This window comes from Ambystoma mexicanum, chromosome 14 (genome assembly GCF_040938575.1).
Source record: "Ambystoma mexicanum isolate Mex_15411 chromosome 14, UKY_AmexF1_1, whole genome shotgun sequence".
Lineage (NCBI taxonomy): Eukaryota > Metazoa > Chordata > Amphibia > Caudata > Ambystomatidae > Ambystoma > Ambystoma mexicanum.
In genome coordinates, this window is record NC_090940.1 from 143,698,175 (window position 1) to 143,710,696 (window position 12,522).

General features: G+C 49.0%; 1 protein-coding gene across 2 annotated transcripts in view; it reads right to left on the reverse strand.

The window, feature by feature from the left end:
* Positions 1-6,387: 6,387 nt before the first annotated feature.
* LOC138527502 (uncharacterized) overlaps positions 6,388-12,522 on the reverse strand; it is a 260,309-nt gene continuing 254,174 nt past the window's right edge. The window contains exon 5 of one of the 2 annotated variants that reach the window (XM_069638745.1): positions 6,388-6,639. In XM_069638745.1, the coding sequence (XP_069494846.1) occupies positions 6,438-6,639 (202 nt within the window). In that variant the 3' untranslated portion in view covers positions 6,388-6,437. The remainder of the gene's footprint in view (positions 6,640-12,522) is intronic. The other variant, XM_069638744.1, reaches the window with a different exon arrangement.

The following is a 12,522-nucleotide window of genomic DNA, read 5'->3' on the forward strand; positions in this document are numbered from 1 at the left end:
GTCACGACCCTCAGCCCTGATCCCCACTGGCAAGCCCATTGGCCAGGTGGAATCAGGGCTCGGATCACTAATAAGGCCTGGCATCCACTTCCAGGCCCTCTTGGGGCCAGTCCTGGCGCCTTTGGCGCCAGGCTCATAAGTAAGGAAAGACATCTGCTTGAGGAACTACTTTATTTAGGCTTTCAGCCAACATGGAGGAATCCACATAGCTTGATTCCTAGAACCAAGCTATGCGGTCTAGTGTTTTGGGTGTGGTGGCCTAGGGACTACTGTACCTGGACTACTTTACAGTGGCTATTTAAACCACACCCGAACAAGACAACACGCTTCGCGTTACTTTGCTTCTAGCAACGTGACGCTCACCGTGTCCAGCTTTCTCACGAGCATGGTGAATTCCGGACCTGCAGAAAAACCAAGAACATCATCAGCAGCAGAATCGTACCTGCATTCGTCATCCTTCACTGCTCGCAGCTCCTGGCAGGTCTGTTGGTAGAGTTCACCGCCCGGATCGAAGGACCTGAGAAAAGGAGAAAGACATCATTAAAGGAGGTAGTGGAGACATTACAACCACAAAGCGCTTAAAGACTTACCTGGTTGGTTGCTTTTCAGCCGGCATAGCTCCGGAACTCCATCTGTGCTGGGAACTCACCGCGACCTACGAAAAGAGAAAAGCATAGGTCTGCGAGGACAAGACATCGCTGCGCTACGCAAAGCGTCTCCTTACCGTATCAGAGCGCTATAGCGCGCCATCATCTCCCAGTGAGAACCAGCATATCCAGTTCTCCAGGCGGACACTCCGCGCTCCTAGGGAGATAAAAAAAGAGACATTTAGAACAGAGAAAAGGCATACAAGAATTACGATGCCATCAATCGCACTAAGACCTACCTGAAAGACACTACAAGGGCAGCAGTCAGTGAAGTAACTGGACCGCCCGCGCCCACAAACGACAACGCGCCCCTGCCCAGAGAGCAGGACGGAGAGCCCACCGATTCCGACAATCAGGTGAGAAGAGAACCTGGAGGGGCTGGAAACACAAGGGAGGTGGGGGAAAACTTACCTTGGTCGCCCAGTCCTAATATAGTCTTAATTTCCAGGCGTAATCTCATCGACACCGAGACCACACCAGGGAATCATTGGGAAGGGCACCAACAACCAACTGGCTCGGCAGCATCCCCGTGGATATCAGGTGAGCATAACAATATCTTTGAACTTTGAAATAAGTACTGTGTTTGAAACTACTTTTACCAAGAGGCCCTTGTGTAGGAGAGAAAAAGTGACGTTTGAGGAAAGAAGGTGGTCATGCCGAGGTGAAAGCCAAAGCCTTGCAGTTTCGAAAATTCTATGACAGCAGAAGGAAAGTGAAAGGAGGCTTGAGCGTGACAGAGGGAAGCCTATAAAAGTGTGAATGAACCTTGGGGAAGAGAACCTCTACAAATTGTGATTGAAAGGTTTGAGCCCGGCAGAGGAAAACCTGTACTGAATTGTAGTAACCAGAAGGAAGCAAAATTTTGTTGAACTCTATTGACTTTTCGTGGAAGGCCAAGTGGGCCCTGGTCCCACAAACTGCATCTTTGTGTCCGAAGCCAGAGAGTGTCGCATAGTCCAAGTGTGCCACCTTACTCCATGCTACAAAACGTGGGGAAGGGAGTTTACGCAGCCATACCGACATTTCTTTTGAACACTGATTTAAATGTTTGTATTACACATTCCCTTAACACATTTGTTGTATTAGAAAGAGGGCAGACATTAGGCTTATTATTATAGGCCATTTTATTTTGACTAAGGACTGACTAAGACAGTATTTTCTTTTTGTTTTATGGTCAAGGATACTCCTATTTTAATTATAGGGCAGGATAGGAGTTTTCCAACCCATTTTAAACCATCAATAAAAGTTTTGAAACTTGCAGCTCTTGTGTCAGTGTCTATTTGTGATAGCATGCCTCCCTCACACCATTGTAACACCAAGATATATGCAGTTAGCCTTCATATTGCACTTAGCAGATGCCGGATGGTAGTCTTTAATGGAACTTAGAAGATATATAGTAAGATTATAAGGGTAGCCTGTCTTACATTTAGCGAAACCTATCATCTCGAGATTTTAAGGTAGCCTGTCTGTCACGCCTAGAAGATGTACTGAGATAGCTAGTCTATTTGTGCCTAGAAGACTTAGAGGGTAGCCTGTCTATAGCGCCTAGAAGAGCCTATGAATACAGCTTATCTTTTCACATAGACGATCTGATCACACAACAAGATCAAAGATAAGCTCCATCCAAGCATAAGGTACGTATCAACGAGCCACTTCAGTGGACATCTGCAGTATGCACGGCCTTCCATCTGCACACTTTAGAATGCAGTGTAAGGGTGCAGAAGTAACGCTCAGACACAATGGTGATATAGTTTTAGGTATAAACTTTTATTTATCAGTTAAAAGGGTTGACAAACTGCCTCTCTATCCCTAAAGCTAGGAGGGGTTTCCCTGCCTCAAAGAAATCTAAAGAAAATGTCAGGATGTCAAATAAATAGTCACTGTTGTATCCAAAAACCCTACTTCTGAACCTAACACTAGTAACTCAAATCTAATGTGCAAGGATGCTATATTCAGAAAAGTGGTGAAGGCAGTTATTGTCAACAGAAAATTCCCAATATCTTGGGTTGTAAAACAAAACAATGTTCCCTTTTCACAATTAAAGTATCATTGATTAGGGATTAGCTTCTTTCCCCTGGATATCTTCTTGTCCTATTTGGCACACCCGGAGTTCATCTCACCCTTGTGCAGTTTCCTTTACTTTTAGATCTTAATATGGGTGCGTGTCCCAGACTCACAATTGAGGAATTATACCATCTTGGTGTACTCTCCAGGCAAGCATATGGTTTCTTCTTCTTTATCTCTTTGGCTTTCAGGTTCCCAGACCCTCAAACTCTCTGGCTCTCACATGGGCGTGGGTCCCAGACTCGCAATGCGGTAAGACAATAGCTTGGTTTACTCTCCTGACAAGCAAACTGTCCGTTTCTCTCAGGGTCCCAAATCCTCTTATTCTCGGGATCTCATATGCATGCCGGTCCCAGACTCGCAATAATGTTTCTGGCCCGCTTGGTTTACTCTCCTACCAATTATATACTTTTTCTTACTCTCTGGGTTATTTCCATGGACCCAGTCCTTCTGATCTTGCACTCTGAAGTTGTTCCCAGATTCCTCCCAGACCTCTAGCACCTCTCGGTCTGCCCGTGTACCTGTTTGTGTGGTACGCGTCTTCCGAGTGGTGGTGCTCAGCTGCAATGCTCCAGTAGCATTCGGGTGCTTCCTCGGTCGTCGGCAGCTATGCCGATCACTTCTCCTCTCTGGACTGTGCTTTCCATCTCCAGCTGTGTTCACCTATCTCTTCTCTTTGTCAGCGGTTGCTCCACTGCAAGACACTGGTTCCTTCCTGAGCTGTGGCTTTTCTCTCCAGCAGCTCCCAGGACTTTAGGACACCCGTAGAGTTGTTCCGACAGCAGACCAATAGGAAGTCAGTAACCACTAGACAGCTCAATGTGGTTACTGACTTACATAATACATAATCTTCATGCCTCTGCACTTCTCCCTCATCACAGAACTGATCTTGTGGCTCCCTTGTGAGTCAATGGAGTTCTTCGTCACAGTACTGGCAAAGGGATCTTCACTTAGGTAATTCCTATTCTTCGTCCCAGTACTTTCTAGGGGAATGTTAGGGTGACAATAACTCATGACCCTATTAAGAAAGGGGTTGTTGTTAGGGCTCTAGTAAGGGTGTTTTGGGTCAGATGATTGGCCGGGATACCGCATTCTCTTCAGATAGTCGTCCCTTGTCCCATATGGGGGATCCCTCCACATGAAATCCTCCCACTGTGTAACACCCCCAGGGGGACTATGAGTTAGTGGTCCCACCTCCCTGGCTTCATGAGGAGGAGCACCCCCTATGACAGAAGAGATGGCATTCAAAGATTTGTCCCAGCAGCTAGGACTACGACAAATGCAGGCTAGCTGGACACAACATTTTCGCTTCCTTATACCAGAATTGCCTCAAAACCTCTGCCATTAGAATACAGCGGCAACCTACAACAATATTCGGTCTAGCTGGACACATAATCAGTCTCTTGCACCAGCGCACTCTCGTGAACTCCCTCAGCACCCATCCACATTCCCGACCTCTTGGGTTGCTAACTGGAGCATAGCCAGCCAACCTAATTCCTAATCTTGGCCAAGTGCACACAAACATTCTAAGCCTTTTCTGAGGATGGTCACATATCTGGACTTCTGTCCCCGAGGGCGTTCCCACCACAAGTGCGCTGAGGCCATCCAAGTAGGAAAAGGCACCATATAAATGACTAGTACTTGACCAAAGCATACACGCTACCTACTATGGTTGGTGAGTGGGATGTAAGTAGTGACCGTTGATCAAGGCATAGAGGCTGCCTTCTCTTGGGTGGTGATAGTCAGAAGTGGCTGAGGGAGATGGTGTTAGAGGCAGTGACTTCAAGGAGGGTTCAACCAGATCTTCCAACAACAATTAAAAAAGGAGCAGCCTAAATCCTCAGTCCTTACACTTTGCCTGTCTGGCTGCACAGACCTGCCATGCAAAGCCCTAGTCCTATTTATACAAAAAGTCTAGATACTCCTTTTATGCTCTCCAAGGCCTCAAGCCTGCTACACCAAGACAGTATCTGCTTAACACGGGAAATAAAGCTATGAGAAGATTCATACTTCAATTACGGCTGAACATTCTCCCGTGTAATGAAATTATCGGGGCAAGAACAAAAACTCCTCGTGCAGAAAGATTGTGTAGATACTGTAATATCGAGGTGGAGACAGTAAGACATATTTTAACTTTCTGCCCAAACTTAAAAGAATACTACACTAAAGGGTATTCAAATTTAGTAGGGGACATGCAAAGAATTGAATCAGACCAATTTTGGTCAGTTATTTATGACGGAGAAATTAAGGTTTTTATTGGGGCAGCCTTTTATATTTGGAAGCGTGTAATGGGATGTATTTTGTAAATGTGTTTTTTTCTTTTTAAAATCTAGTCTGTAAACAAGAATTTATTATTAAATGTGTTGGCTAATGTTTTTCTATGTGAAATATGTAACTAGGTATGGTTAATGTAAAACTTTTGTAGTGTATAAGGTTTTAATTAACCAAAAGCACTTTAAAATAAATAAATAAATAAAAAAAGCCAAGTATGTGTGCCCTGATGTTTGGTAGCAGGACAAAGACTTATTTATATATCTTTGGCCCCTTTCTCTAAATAGCCCATATGTGCTATAACAATGGAATACTAGCTGCTCAAAGACGTCCCCAGTAGTTATGATTACTTCAAAGCATTCCAGTTATCACTTTTTGGCGTCAAGAGTCTTACTCAGTGGGAGGATGCAAGTCCAGATGCTGCCCCTTTGCTTGCTGTGCCTAGGTCATGAAGCTGCACATCACGGACGAGGCCTAATGGGACTAAAATGCATCTGGGATTTCTTGTGTTCCCATGCAGAAGAGATGTAGCCAAAACATGTTAACTGGACCGCTCCCATTGGTGGCAGGGCGAAGATGGATTTCCATATGGCTGGTCACCTTCTCTAAAGGCATAGACAGGCTAGACAATAATGTAACTGGAGCTTCCCAGAGGAACATTAACCAGGTTTTGATTTATTTGAAGGTTTATATCCATCTCATTTTAGTGTTGAGCTAGAGTGTTGAGACTAGGTGAGAACCACCACCAATGCAGGAATGGCATGACCTGGTTACATTATACCAGTATACCAATATGCAAATGCTTTCATCTGCGGGATTATTTTGTAGCAGAAAATTCAAAATCTACGGTGTGCAGCGGTGCATGTTAAGCTGTCCGTGTTCCCACATTCGAAGCAGAAATGAATTAGCCTGTGTTTACCTGATGTGTTGAGCTACTCCCCCCACCGCAATGTTTCTACTGGTATGATAGGTTATTTATAAGCGCTTAATACCCAGAGGTTTCTAAGCGCGGACCCGAGGATCGAACCTGTGTTGCTCGGTGTCCTCTTGCTTCCAATGCAAGCACGTTGCCCCTAAACTATCCTCCTGAGACAAACTGCAGGGTGTTTTTCAAAGGCTGTTGCAGTTGTTCTCTCACCGTATTCACTATTAATGACGATAAGTAGATATTACTTACTGGGGACCCTTATATTGATGCCACCTTTACCAAACCAGCATAATCTTCAAATTAACGGATATAGCACTTTATGTCCACTGCAAGGTCGCTAGGGTCATTTCAATGAAAAACTACAAGCGATGTTCACTCATACTAATCCCAGGGAAATGTGTTATGGAAAGCCACAATACATTATTAATGTATTAATCAAGCAGGCTGAGTCACTGGTTGAAGGAAAGGGCCCACCAGGTGGATATCAAAATGCTTTATTTTGTTAACAGATGCACAAATAATATTGGTTAGTCATAGAGGGTAAAAAATATCTGACATTCTGGAATAGTGGCGGGTCGTTCCAGGATTAGAAGAACTCGGTCTTTGGTTGTCTTGCGGAAGTACAAGATTCCTTCGGGTGTCAGTAACTGCTTGTTGGAAATATCGAGTTCTTCCAAATGCATCAGGTGACCCAGCGTCAATAAAGTGTCATCCGTCAGCATCAGGTTGCTAGGATTCAAAAGAGTTCAGCATTTGATTAGAAGCTCTAGTCATTACACAAACTGCAGTTTAATACAGCCCCCTTATACCCCCCCCCAACACCCTTCTCAACACCAGTCCCCCTTCCCCTGGGGCCCAAAGTGCTGCAACCCAAAAATATGACTTGGCTCCTTTGGGGGTAAGGGTGGGTGCTGTACAAAGATTTCAACCCCCACCCCTCCCATTTAGCGCTTATACACATGTTCTAAGCACAGAACAAAAACACTTTATTAGGCCGTGTGTATATAGGACATAAGGAAGAGCGTCCATAAAAAAAACTAAAAACATTCCAATGAGTCGAAGGACCTAAGGGTATTACCACATACTGGCATGCTACCGTACCGGCACACTCCAAGTTTGGTGGTGGGGTGGCTGGATTTAACTGCAGCTCCGAGTTGCCGGTAATTACGGCACCCCGCCACCAGAAAATGCTGGTATTACCAGCACCGGTATTACCAGTGCCGGTAATATCTGCAATTCCCCCCACAGAGCCCTATTGGATTCCATGGATTGGGGAATACCCAGCCTTACTGGCACTTGCAATATGCCAGTAATTCTGGCATTCCAAGTGCCTGTAACAGTAATTCCGTATGGTGGTATCCCACCAGATTTACCGGCGGGATACCACCAAACTAGTCTACCGACAATAGATGAAATGTGTATGGTCGGTTGGGGAAAGATAAATAAAGAGGATGAAAATGTGGTTAGAAGAAAATAAGAGGTCCGGGAGCAGACCAGAAATCGAACAAAAAAAAATACTCAATCTTCTTAGGAGTTTGTCATGTCTTCCAAGTCAAAATAAAACGATATAGAACCCATACGAGCCGTTAAAATGTTAAACGGTTTATTACCCCTTTGTCCATCTTCCTCATCATTCACAGTCCTTACATAATTGAGGCACAGTCACTCAAGACAGGCTCCCCAAACTACCCTTTCCCAAGGTTAACATGGAGGCCTTGAAACTAAGAAGTACTTCCTCCATGTTTGGGTTCTTTCCTTTAATTTCTCTACTAAGAACTCTCCCACCATTGAATCGGCCTATTTTTTTAGCCCGTCTATGTGAGGGACTCTTTGCCCTTTCCTGATGACAGAAGTAATTTTGTTTTAAATCGAATGCATTCTTTTAATATGTTGGTATTGCTGGGCTTTACGCGTTCTAGGGATATGCATTTGGCACTGCGAAGCATCCAATGGCACACTGCGAGCACCACCGTTTCTGGTCGGTCACTGCCGGGCATGACCAGCTGCTGAGGGCTTGCAAGACCCCGCAGGGTAGGTCTAGTGCGATGGACGGCAGCAAGGGCTTGTTTTCTGCAGCGCAGGTCTTAGACATGCCATCAAACAGTGATCACAGCATTTTGTTGCATAACACAAAGTGCCTGGCCCTTAAGTGGCACTGCCAAGAGAACCGGGGCTCATCAAGGGGGGCGTGGCCTAACAGACGAGCCTGGCTGAATGGGCTACTGGCACTCCTGCCAAGCAGCCTTTTGTAGAGATCAGTACCCTCTACCCATTGGTAGAGGGTGCTGATCTCTGCATTTGTTTTCTAAAGGCTTGCCTGGCATAGGACAGCGCCTCGCCTATTCAGCCTTAATGGTGGCGCTGCCCCTCGCCAGCTGGGGAGGGGCAGCGTCACCATTAAGGCTGAAAGGGCGAGGCCACTGGAAGCTGAGGCCTTTTTCCTGAAGACTGAAACTCCCGCGAATGCGTGGGAGCTTCAGGATTTAGTAAACAAGCACTCTGCTTCCAGTGGCTTCACGTTTCTCTCCATAATGGTGGTGCCGGCCCACTGGCATCTCTTGCTTGAAGGGTGTTGCATCCGCCCTGCGTCCCGCTACGCGGTGAAGCAGAGCGCTCTAATAAAAGCCCCGCCTCCGAGCACGGGAGGCAGTTCCGGGCCAACCAACGCACTGTGTGCTGCGTGGTTTCTTTGCTCCTGCTGGAGATGCGACATAGCGGCCGCGCGGCCTATCCTCATCACTGATCCAGTCTCCACGCGCACAGAGCCGCGGAAACTGGATCCAACAAAGGGCTGCCTCGCAGGTGCGGCGGCACCATTATGGATGAAAGGCATTTTTTTCTGCAGCCTGAAGCTCTCGCACATGAGCGAGAGCTTCAGACTTTAGAAAAAATCCTCGTCATGTATGTTGTGTAGGGAACCCTCCTGTGTGTGTTGCCCCTTTAAGGGGATGTGTCCCTCCCCAGTGCATTGCCCTTTTAAAGCTAATAAAAAGGAGCCCTGCAAGCACGTGTGACAGAACGGCTGCAGACTCCATAACTGAATGATCTGAGCATGTGTCTCTCATTCTGGCCTGCAGACCAGGTTGCCATGGGGCCCCCTTGCAGGAAGGCAGCTGGGGTCTGCAAGAGCTGGTAGGCTGATGCCTGCCACCCCTCGAAGCACAGGGCCTCACAGATGCTGGTGTCCCATATCATCTCAGTGGGGGCTGGGGGCTGATGCGAGGTCCACGATCAGCCGGCACCCCACCATCCTCAGAAGGGTAAGGCCTCACTGACACTGGTGTCCCATAGTGTCCCAGGGGGGGCTCGTGCGATGTCCATGACCATCCCCCATCCTTCAATCCTCTGAGGCACTGTGCCTCCCGATACTGGTGTCCCATAGTATCATGCGTGGAGCTGGTGCGATGTCCATGACCAGCTCCCCCCCGTAACACTGGCGACGAGGACGAGTCCACGTGGCACGACTCCTGCTGCTGTGAGTATTGGGGGGGGGAAAGGAGGAAGAGCGAGGAGCAGAGCGTTCAACCACACCGCAGGTCTGGTTTGCAGTGTTGCCAACTCCTCAGTGAAGAAAGTAGCTATTGGCTCCCCTAGAAGTCGCCAGAAGTAGCTAGATGACGTCACTGCCCAATTTGCATAATTACCCCCTCTTTCCCCCTGCGATTTATGGCTTTTACTGTGGCCCCCTCCCCTTTTAACACCTCCCTTTTAAGTTATAAGTGTGTTTTACTGTGGCCCCCTCCCCTTTTAACACCTCCCTTTTAAGTTATTTGTGTGTTTTTACATTACTCCCGTTAGAAAACGGGCGAATTACAGCACTTTTTTCAATTGGTTTGGAAACTTGCATAAATGAGCAAGTCTCCAAACCAATTGAAAAAAGTAGCTAGATTTCTCGCTAGCCGCTTTTTTATAAAAAAGTCGCTAGGGGGGCGTACTTTCTCGCTAAATATAGCGAGAAAGTCGCTAGGTTGGCAACACTGCTGGTTTGGCCTACGCCTCACAGCCGCAGTGCAGGCCCGGCCCACCCTGCGGTGAGGCACGCCCCTGCAGCGTTCCACCAAAAAGAGAAGTGAGCGGAAACAGAAGAAGAAAATGGCGGTTCCTGTGGCGAAGAGAGTGAAACTCCCCTTTCCCCTGTGGCATCCGCCGCAAACCGAGGAGTTGTGCAGCCCACGGGCGAAGAAGTGGTGTGCGGCCGTTGCCATGAAGAGATGAGCCGTACTGCCCCTCAGAAAGGAAGGGGCAGCCTGTGGAGTGGGTGAGCCCTGCCTGTGGATCCTCCCTGGCCACAGCCCTCTGCAATGAGGGTGCTCGTCTGGCCAGGGAGGGAAAAGAAGAGGAAACGTTGCAGTCCCGCCATGCTGCGGGGAAGGAGAGCCGGCAACAACCCCTGCCGCCATGGGGGATGAAACAATGGAGCGACCCCAGCCGCAACCTTAGCAACCTCCCGCTGGGGAGAAGAAAAGCCTGACAAGGCGGGTGAGCTGCGCCGGCAGCCCCCATTGAGGTCCTGGGCTGCCGGGCAACAGAGGATCCCGTGCTCCAGTCTGGAGCGAAGGACAGGTGCCCCCCCCCACCGGCGGGCGGCAGCACTGCTTCGTGTTGTGCCGCCGCCGGAGCCCCCACAGCAATCCCGGTCCGAGCGGTGACATTAAAAGAGGTGCTCCGGCAAGGAGCAAAGAAAAGTTAGGCTTCCGTGCAAGAGCCCGGGCCGCTGGCAGAAGTGTGCAGTGCTCCGGCAGGAGCAGGGAAAAAAAGTGCATGCTCCTTACCGGAGCAGACCCTGGGCCAGGCGGTGAAGAAAGAAAATATGCATGCTCCATGCCAGAGCTGGACTAAAGGAGCTGATGGCCTAGTCCAGGCCATTGTGCAGCTCCAGCTCGGAGCAAGGAAAATAACCTGAAGGAGGCAGCATCCCCGACAAACCCAAGCTGCAAAAGCCCCCGCAAGTGGCAGCATTTTGCCGACTATAAAAGATGCAGTTGCTCCGGTGGGTACATAGCCCGGTGCCCACCCAGCAGTGCAAACATGCACGTTGCCGCCTGACAATAACCCCTGGAAGTCCTGGGCAAACGGCTGCCGTGGTGGGTCATGGTCCTGGGCCATTCAATCCAGAATGCTCTTGTGACAGAGTTGTAAAAGGGGAAGGACTCTGCGCACCGAAGCAGCACAAATAAGGGACACACTGGGAAGAGGACTACCACCCTGATGATCCTCAGGATGCCAAGCCAGGAGCATGCGAGTCCCCGTGCACTGTAAATAGCACGAGAACCACTGTACCAGGAATGCTGCACGCGCAGGACTAGACAACGTTGAAGCCCTCATACACTGGACAATGGGTGCCCTGCACTGCCAGGAAACCAGAGGGCGCCCCCTACTGCAGTGGTGAGACTTAGGCAGCAAGCGACCCCCAACACGATACCACCATAGTCAACCTGCTTGCCGTGTAAGTGGCCCCAACACTGAGCCACTACAGCCACCGTGCCTGCCCCACAGGTGGCCTGGATACCGAGCCACGAAGGTTCCTGGACTGCCTACCGCTGGTGTCGCCCTGCATGCCATGCTGTCGCTAGACCAGGCTAACGTGGGCTTGGGGGAGGTACCTGCCGCCCTTCCCCCCCCGGAGTTCAGTCAACAACTTGTGTCCGACCAAACCAACACCCAGAAGCAGTGCAACAGGCAGGGTATGGGTTGCAGCTCATCATGAGTGCTTGTACGCCCTCCTGTACCCCTGGAGGAAAGACACTCCTGACTGGGGGAGCATTGCAAAGAGGGGGGTGAGTGATGTCCTGTCACCCCGTGCCCGATCTACAGCACTGTGCCCTATCAACAGCACATGGAGCAGCCTGGACGCCCTGCAACCTGCGTCTCGCTGCCCTGCTCTGAACATCAGGGGACTATGCCGATGTGGCCCCTGGTACCTGCCAGGTGCGGCTTTGCCGGCCGTGAACTATACCCTCAATGGACCTGGACCCGGGAAGTCACTCCTGAATGGACACCGATGGAAAACAAACTGGTCTCCTGCAGTCCTGCCATTGCTTTAAGAGGACTCAGTAAACATGCGTTGTGATGCTGTGAACCTGCATAGGATTTACATGCTTAAAGTGGTCTCCATAAAAGACAGTGATGTGAAGCTGTGCTCCTGCATTTGGTAGGGGTGCTCTATATGGTACCAGTGGCTATCTGTGAGTGTCAGGCAATGGTGGCAAGTCCGTACCCCAGGTTAATAAAGGGTTTGTAGCTTGTGGTCCAACTGCCAACCGTCCACCAGGGGCCTCCTCCCCTGTGACCGTCACCTGAGGTCGATGGGTCGGTAGGTGATATGTATAAAAGAATGTGAGACCATATGTTTGTTAACAGCACATTCTGTTTGAAGTTGGTCCCCTGACTCTGAAGTAATGTCGTTATGTAACGGGAGGGGGGAAAATCAGTTCCAGTGTATTACCGGGTGTTTTGTTCCTTATGAAAAAGGAGGGATGTTGTGTAGTGAACCCTCCCATGTGTGTTGCCCCTTTAAGGGGATGTGTCCCTCCCCGTGTATTGCCCTTTTTAGATGGGCCATGACTGTGACAGAACGGCGGCAGACTCCATAACGGAATGATCTGAGCATGT